At 43.8% G+C, this 9,046-nt stretch overlaps 1 protein-coding gene across 1 annotated transcript; it reads right to left on the reverse strand.

Annotated features, from left to right (window-relative positions):
- Positions 1-3,042: 3,042 nt before the first annotated feature.
- On the reverse strand, positions 3,043-7,748 carry LOC115128855 (dnaJ homolog subfamily B member 5-like). Its single transcript, XM_029658981.2, has 4 exons — positions 7,068-7,748; positions 5,851-6,106; positions 4,827-5,395; positions 3,043-3,969 (listed from the first exon to the last, which is right to left on the reverse strand). Exons 1-4 carry the CDS (start codon positions 7,164-7,166, stop codon positions 3,736-3,738), a joined length of 1,158 nt encoding a protein of 385 aa, XP_029514841.1. The 5' UTR covers positions 7,167-7,748; the 3' UTR covers positions 3,043-3,735.
- Positions 7,749-9,046: the final 1,298 nt, after the last annotated feature.

Below are 9,046 nucleotides of genomic sequence, written 5' to 3' on the forward strand. Positions count from 1 at the left end.
CATTAGACTGGTGGAAATCTGTCCTTTGGCCTGATGAGTCCAAATTTGAGATTTTTGGTTCCAACCACCGTGTCTTTCTGAGATGCAGAGTAGAGTGATATTTGCATGTGTGGTTTGCACTGTGAAGAATGGGGGAGGAGGTGTGGTAACACTGTCAGTGGTTTATTTAGAATTCAAGGCACACTTAACCAGCATGACTACCACAGCATTCTGCAGCAATACGCCATCCCATCTGGTTTGCGCTTAGTGAGACTATCATTTGTTTTTCAACAGGACAATGACCCATCACACCTCCAGGCTGTGTAGGGGCTATTTGACCAAGGAGAGTGATGGTGCTGCATCAGATGACCTGGCCTCCCCAATCACCTGACCTCAACCCATTTGAGATGAGTTGGATATTAGAGTGAAGGAAAAGCAGCCAACAAGTGCTCAGCATATGTGAGAACTCCTCCAAGACTTTTGGAAACCCTATTACGGGGGCTGAGTCGCTGGCTTACTGGTGCTCTTCCATGCCACCCCTAGGAGGGGTGTGTCACTTGAGTGGGTTGAGTCAATGATGTGATCTTCCTGTCCGGGTTGGCGCCCACCTCTGGTTCATGCCATGGGGGAGATCTTCGTGGGCTATACTCGTCCTTGTCTCAGGGTAGTAAGTTGGTAGTTAAAGATATCCCTCTAGTGGTGTGGGTGATGTGCTTTGGCAAAGTGGGTGGGGTTATATCCTGCCTGTTTGGCCCTGTCCAGGGGTATCGTCAGATGGGGCCACAGTGTCTCCCAAACCATCATGTCTCAGCCTCCAGTATTTATGCTGCAATAGTTTGTGTTGGGGGGCTAGGGTCAGTCTGTTATATATGGAGTATTTATCCTGTCTTCTCTCGGAGGACCTAAGCCCTAGGACCATGCCTCAAAACTACCTGGCCTGATGACTCATTGCTGTCCTCAGTCCCCTTGCTGTCCTCAAGTCCACCTGCTCGTGCTGCTGCTCCAGTTTCAACTTATTATCATCTGACCCTGCTGGTCGTCTATGAACGTTTGAACATCTTGGCCATGTACTGTTATTATCTCCACCTGGCACAGCCAGAAGAGGACTGGCCACCCCTCATAGCCTGGTTCCTCTCTAGGTTTCTTCCTAGGTTCCAGACTTTCTAGGGAGTTTTTCCTAGCCACTGTGCTGTTTGGGGTTTTAGTTTTCCGTACAGCACTTTATGACATTGGCTGATGTAAAAAGGGCTTTATAAATGAATTGATTAATTCCAGGTGAAGCTGGTTGAGTGAATGCCAAGTGTGTGCAAAGCTGCCATCAAGGCAAAGGGTGGCTACTTTGAAGAATCTAAAATATATTTTGATTTGTTTAACACTTTTGGTTATTACATGATTCCACGTGTTATTTATTCGTTTTCATGTCTTCACTATGCTACAATGTAGAAAATACTAAAAATAAATAAAAACCCTTGACTTACTAGGTGTGTACAATAGTTTATTTAACATTTTTAATGGGACAAAGGCATCCCTGCCGGCCTAACCCTGACGATATGTGGGCCAACTGGTCGGTATTCAGCCAGGATAGCTGGCTAGACTAACTACCATTAAAATATATATATGGTTAATTGTTAGCTAATTGAGTGACCTCCCTAACAAGAGCGGAACTGCTGATACACATCCACATTTCTAAAATCACACCGGTTGTATTTTACTATTCTTACTCTCAGTAAGTTGAGACCCCGACTGAGTTCCTAAAAAATACATTTGATTCAATTTTATCGATATACATTGTGAAGTTTTGCAGTACAGTACTGCTCAAAACCTACTGCAACCACTGAGGATCTGCAACAGTTTACCACAGTAATCCTTTCTAGCACGATATACACTTATTCCAGAAAGCACACCAGATATACCCTGGCATTATGTGGCTGAGCGATGAGGAGAAACAAATGTTTTTTTGCAAAATATTTAGATAAAGCCTGGAATAAAAGAAAAAGGGCTACCTATAATTCAATTGTACAAATATTTAGCTTCTGTGGTAAATGGCACGTGTGTATATAGATGGTGTAGAGGCTTGTCTCCCATATGAATCTTCTATGTGGTAAATGACATGTGTGTATATAGATGGTGTAGAGGCTTGTCTCCCATATGAATCTTCTATGTGGTAAATGACACGTGTGTATATAGATGGTGTAGAGGCTTGTCTCCCATATGAATCTTCTATGTGGTAAATGACACGTGTGTATATAGATGGTGTAGAGGCTTGTCTCCCATATGAATCTTCTATGTGGTAAATGACACGTGTGTGTATAGATGGTGTAGAGGCTTGTCTCCCATATGAATCTTCTATGTGGTAAATGACACGTGTGTGTATAGATGGTGTAGAGGCTTGTCTCCCATATGAATCTTCTATGTGGTAAATGACACGTGTGTGTATAGATGGTGTAGAGGCTTGTCTCCCATATGAATCTTCTCTTTGTTCCAGACTGGGTTCAAATGCCTTCTGTTTCTTTTTATCTGTATGTATGTATGTGTGTGTGTGTGTGTGTGTGTGTGTGTATGTCCTTTTACTGCTCTAGGAATATAATTATTGTTTGGATAACCTTTATTTACTATTATGTATAGATTTTTTACTTACATTTCTTCACTCTTTATGCAACGCGCAATGCAGAGAACACTGGATGAAGAATTGTCATTTAATTACCACAGTGAATTATTGTAATGTTTGTTTGTGTCAGTTAATCCCATAAGGGATGGATTGCCAATTGGTGATTTAACACGAAAATGAAATTTCATTAATTCATTCACTTTTTATTTTTGGGTCAACCGCTTGATCTGCACTTGGATGTAGTCAGATAGCTCTCAGGCCTCATTGGTCTTCCATGATTTTGTGGGAGGAGACTTTGTCCTGCCCAATACTTTGTCTTGCTCCAACTTCTGCATCCATATTCAGATTGTTTGTGTTCAGCATTGCCTGTGGCAATATGGACATGCTCTGCATGAATGGTCATTCATGACCGCTGCTGCACATTTTATACGATAATCAAACACCAACACCATGAGTTAAAATTCTGCTATTTTCATTTATTTAACATGCTTTTCTTTGTGTCCATTTGTCAATTTCGAATAATACATTAACATCTGGTATAAGTTAAAGCACATATATACACAAACATTTCAAAAGATTCAGTTGAACATTTGACAGAGGAATCTCTTTTAGAGACAAAGTTATAAATATTTTTGTACACAAGTACACTCTTGTACACAAGTACATATTTGTTATTGTAATAAATCAATGTAAAGGTGCAGTCATATGAAAACCATACAACCATAGCCTACAAGTGGTAGAATCATTTTGTCACGTGACTATCAACTACCTCAGGTTTCTGTAATAAGTCAAATGACTCGATTGGAATACCAAATTCTTGATATAGGCAAGCAGTATACACAGTAACAGTACCTATTCCCTTTTCATTCAAGAGAAAGTCAGTAGATGTGCCCAGACACTCAGGAGTCAATTTGCCAGTTAAACTGTAAACCTTTCTACTTGTGGCATTGTATCTGTTAAATATGCTTATGAAAAGTGCCTATAATCAAAAAAGCTTCCATCTGACCCTCTCCGGTGCCCTCTGCCATTGTCTCTAAACCGAGCACAGGGAGAAGCTGTGCTGGATTGTCACAGCACCTGGCAAGGCTGTGATTTTATTGGCTCAAACAGTGGTCGTTAGCACAATAGCATGCTAGGACGTTAGCCCATTAGCACCCAGCGAGGCTGTGTTTGATGATCTCTTTGGACTGGGGAGGGATCCTGTCAGGGAAGGCCACCTGGAATTCCACCACCAGGTCGCCACGTGTGGAGGGGGTCTTGGCGTGGGGCAGGCCCTCGCCCCTCAGCCGCCGGATGCCGCCGGGCTTGATGACATCATTGCATGGCAGCGGCATCGTCCTGTTGTCCAGGGTGGGGACGTTGACTGTGCATCCACATAGAGCCTGGAAGGAAACAGAGAGGAAGATCGAATTTGTTAGTTTTCCGGTTCCTTGTTTTATGTTGAGAGCCTTTGGTTACATAATACAGTACATGCAGCAGACGCCATACCAAAATGAGCTGCAGTTGGAACTTCTGAATGAATGTATGAAACTCTTACCTAACCATGGCAATTTTCCAAGTGAATGTGTTATATCACAGAATTGAATGTAGAGCATTTACCCCCTAAAGACAATGCTTTGCTCTGTTATGCAATGATAAGTGTTACAAATATCATACCGGTAATCTTCTCTGTATTCTGGCTGTGCGTGTGGGTGTCGGTACTCAACAGAGTGACTGAGTGGGGCCATGGGAAGATGGAGAGGAGCTCTTTGAAGAGGCTGCCATGTCTGTGAAAGCTCTCATACTAATCTGAGGAGCGTAGTACGTGGGAGTGAGTGACTGCGAGCCAGAGAGAGAGAGCGAGAGGAAGCTAAAGGCTGGCAGAGGAGTCACTGAGGGAGCGAAGTGAAAGAAGTGTGAGGGGGCGGCCGACACAGAGGCTATATTTAGCTACAGCTGCTGCTCTCTGCAGGGTGCACTGCACTGTGTGTTCGTGGGGGTCTGTGAGCTGAGCTAAGGACAAGGTTGGAGCAGTGGTGGGTTAGCTGAGGGGGGCTCTGAATAGAACAGTGTTTTATCTATTCTACAGCCACCAATTTGAGCCATTGTCCAAAGTATGGAAGTGGCACACTTCAGCCGTGCCTTGAATCTTCATGTAATCCTACCTAAACTAAAAGTATGGCAGTGTTGTAATTCTGCTAAGACTTACTGTGTTATACACCCAAATAAATGTAGGGTTGACACACAAACACAAACTTACTTCTTTGAGGGTGATCTTGGCTGTATACACAATGTGGGACCCATCCCTCTTGTAGTGGGGGTGTTTCTTGTCCTTGAGAACGAAGGCCACGTCGGCGGGTATGTTGTTGGGCGTCTCGTCGCCCTCTCTGGGGAAGGTGATCTTGGTACCTTCCTTCCACCCCTTCTTTACCACCACGTTCAGGACCTTGTCCTCGGTGTGCAGGCTGCGGCCGTCCGGGTTGAGACGGCGCCGAGTGATCTTCATGTGCTTGGTGCAGCCATGGAACACCTCTTCCAGGGTCACCAGGAGGTCGTGCACCACCGCCATGCCTTGCAGACGCCGACGTCCGCGCCGAAGCTTCTCGCCAGTGGGGCCATAGTTACTGTGGTAACCACCGACGTGGCTGAAGGTGAAGCGGCTGAAGGGGTTGAAGAGCTCCTCCTCGCCGTCGGGCCCGAAGAAGATGTCGAAGTGGTCGGAGCCTTGGAAGAAAGAGGAGAATGTGGCATGGGCGTCACCGTGGTAACTGTACTGATGGGTGTTGTTCTCCTTGCCTGCCATGGACACTCCGCCTCCGTTCTTAAGACCTGAGACACAAAAGGAAAAAAGACAGTTAGTACAGTTTACTCAGGCAGAAGATGTGTGATCTTCCATCTGGTCCAATCTTCTCTTCTACTTATCACTCTGAGACAAAGTTCTTACTCATGTATATTTGGTTTAACACTTCTGGAGGGCTTACAAAATTTACATTTGGCAATTTTTTAAAGTTTTCAGAAACATTTTCTTGGTGGATGGCTGAATAATTTATCAGCCTGCGGTTGTCTCCACCACACATGTTGGGCTGGCTCTCTGGTGGACCAGGTTCTGCAGATTTTTTGCTAGATGCAACAGCAATTGGCAAAGGTACTGCTGCTTACCATCAACCATTCAACAATGCATCTGCCTGTGCTATAGTAACTGCTGCTACTCAACTGACAAAGGCAAAGAGCCCTACTAGGCTACTTCTGGTTAAATGACAAGGGAAGGAAGGAAAGGCTCTCACCTTCTTCTCCAAACTGATCATAGATGACTCTCTTCTTGGGGTCGGTCAGAATCTCGTAAGCTTCTGCGATCTCCTTGAACTTGTCTGCGGCGTCAGCGGCGCTATTCTTGTCTGGGTGAAACTTTAGGGCCATCTTCCTGTATCCCTTCTTGATCTCATCTTCGTTGGAGTCTGTCTCGACGCCCAGGACCTTGTAGAAATCCTTCCCCATAGGCTTGATGGACATAACAGGCACCTCTTGGTCCTTTTGGTTCTCCTGGAGAAACAGGATGAGAGAAGAAACACGTTAGATCTCTATAGCCTACAGATGTCAACGCCCTTATAAAAGGACAAATGCCTGACTGAATTACGCCCACCAATAGATTCACTTTGTCCTTTGTCTAAAAGTCAGATTCGAACTGTGCCTCAATGAAAAGATATGAAACCAGAGTTGGATAAGATGTGGTAGAAAGATAACTAATTCCCTGGTCTGTGGGTTCTAAACTGTCCTGATAGTGCTCTCGTTGCCATGCCCATGATAATGCATTGCTAAGCATCCGTCACCTTTATGACACCCAGCAGGTGTGACATTCAACAGTTGATTGAGAATGACCAAGACAAATAGCACAGAGTCACCAATGATTATCAGGAAAGCCTACTGTGCTAGTTTGTACCAATATCAGAAGATGCATACTTGGAAATGTCAGTGTTATGAATACAAATGACCACAATATCAATGTATTATTAAATATTGCATTCAGCCAATGAAAACAGTGTTATGTTAAAACTAGCCCATGGCAAATGCAATCATGTCCATTTCAGTCTTACCGACTAAAATTCAGATATTTATCTGCTCACCTATAATACAGACAATGTGAATATGGGGGGAGCTCGTGTGTATGAGCATGGTGAAGCAGACTGCAGCTCCTACCACAGATCCTGGATGCACCCTGATTGTCTTAACTAGGCTACACTGTCTGCAGGATACTGGGGAACCCATTGCTCCCATACAAGTTGAACAGGCTATAGTTCGAAAAGAACATTCAATATTTGACATAAATCACTATGCTTAATCTCAAAGACTATTCTCAGCAATTAGCAAAATCTTTGAACTCAGTCTTTTTAACGACACAACCATAAGGCACAATTAATGACTATATGCGTAAAATGAGCATTGATATAATTCATTACAATCAGTAAATTACTGAAATTAATACAATTGTAAAAATATAACTTACCCCTGATGAAGAGCCCGAGCTGTCATTCCTGTTCATAACGCGGACCTTGCACTTGACATTTTTGGTTTTCACTCCAAACTGTGTCCAGATCAGAACCATAGTGTTCTCTTATTGAGGAGCTGTCCGCTGTTCTGTGGTGCTGAACGTTTCTTAGCTGTTTTAGCTGTGCTTGAGCTGTTGGTTGACTGAACCGCTGACTGCAGACTGTGCTATATACCGCCGCCGCAGCCCTTTACTATACACTCACCACCCACGCAGCGTGACTGAGCTTTCCCAAAACCCGCCCATTTTCATACGCACAAGAGGGAATACCGTGCCTACCGATTTCTCCTAGAGACCATTGGTGTTCGCAGCATTATCACGCGGATGTAACAGCCTCCTTCTCCTTCTTGAGGCTCGTTTCCGGAATTCTGAGCAGAAGCTCATGGAACAGTCACGACCAGTGAGGTGAATCCTCAGAGCTGTCGAGGGTTGTCGACTGAAGACTGACTGACAGTTAGACATCCCTAGAGGCTATTTAATCCCCCTGACATGGACCATTGGATTGAACAATCCCTTGAAGCTATGTGATTAGAGAAATTAATCGTTATTGTTTTCTAGTCAAGTACTAATTTATATGACTATATATACTCTGAAGCTCAGTTGGTAGAGGATTGCGCTTGCAACGCCAGGATAGTGGGTTCGATTCCCAGGACCCCCCCTTATTTAAAATGTGTGCATGCATGACTGTAAATCTATTAAGATAAAAGTGTCTGCTTACTGGTTTATATTATAATATTTAATAGGGGAACAGATAAGGACATACGATCCCAGTATGGTGACATCATGCATTCTACTTCATAACAACAAAGTGTTTATTTGAGGTTTTGTAGGATGCTCATCTGGTTGTTAGATATCTGGTTAGATTAGATGTGCTTCATATGAACAAAGTATAGAATAGAAATGGACTGATGATAGATTCAAAGAAACCATTTGAGTATCCTGCAAGACTTATTTGGTGTTGTTTTGTCTAGCAGTATGAATTGTATAAGTGGACATCATGTACAGTTGAAGTAAGGACCTGTGTTGTTGTGTACAGCAGTTTATGGTTATGGAACAAAAAGTGGACATACATGGCCATGTTTCCTCTTCTATGATGCTCACCACAGCCAATGGGAGAGATGGATTCTCCATCTTTCAGTGGAGTCTCCCATTCACTCCAACAGGAAATGGAGACAAATTTGGTCTGAACATGGGGAGTCAGGAGCGTCACTGGCTCTGGCTGGAGTGGGGCTCTTCTACAGCAGAGAGAGGGATGGTTCTAGAATGCAACGAATTAGGACATTCTGTTCTATTCACAGTATTCTCACTCTCCCATCTGCCCACGGGAACATTGGGACTGGTGGAAATCAGAGCTCGCTGTCTCTCTCGCCTTTTTCTCTCTCCTCGAATAGAAAATCACAGTTATTAATGTGTCGTGTCACACTGAGACTATGGCTGGAGGGGGCGGCAGGGGGGACGGCTCACGTGCCAAAGTGTACCAATAATACACACAGACAAGCATGCAGAATGGGCGCACTCGCATGCGGTCGGTCACACTTCAGTACTTTATTTGAATCTAATTAAGTATTGTCATTGTCACATGCTAGGGGCTGTATTGTCACTGGTCTATTTATGGACTATGGAGCCGACTACAAAAGCTATCACACACAAAAATACATTGTTGTACACCTTTATTCTTGTCTATGTGATTTGCCTGAGGGCTGATACACTATGTGTATGTGGACAACCATTAAAATTAGTGGATTCTCCTGTTTCAGCCACACCCGTTGCTGACAGGAGTAGAAAATTGAGCATACAGCTATACAATCTCCATAAACAAACATTGGCTGTAGAATAGCCTTACTGAAGAGCTCAGTGACTTTCAACTTGGCACAGACATAGGAATGCTACCTTTCCAACAAGTCAGTTGGTCACATTTCTGTCATGCTAGTGTTGCC

Source organism: Oncorhynchus nerka, linkage group LG4, assembly GCF_034236695.1.
Source record: "Oncorhynchus nerka isolate Pitt River linkage group LG4, Oner_Uvic_2.0, whole genome shotgun sequence".
Lineage (NCBI taxonomy): Eukaryota > Metazoa > Chordata > Actinopteri > Salmoniformes > Salmonidae > Oncorhynchus > Oncorhynchus nerka.

Excerpts from the sequence above, each read along its gene's own strand:
- LOC115128855 (XM_029658981.2), bottom strand. The coding sequence starts at position 7,166 with ATGGTTCTGATCTGGACACAGTTTGGAGTGAAAACCAAAAATGTCAAG. Across the intron at positions 5,396-5,850 it reads TGATCAGTTTGGAGAAGAAG|GTCTTAAGAACGGAGGCGGA; the intron begins GTGAGAGCCTTT and ends TTTGTGTCTCAG. Across the intron at positions 3,970-4,826 it reads CCAAGATCACCCTCAAAGAA|GCTCTATGTGGATGCACAGT; the intron begins GTAAGTTTGTGT and ends GTTTCCTTCCAG.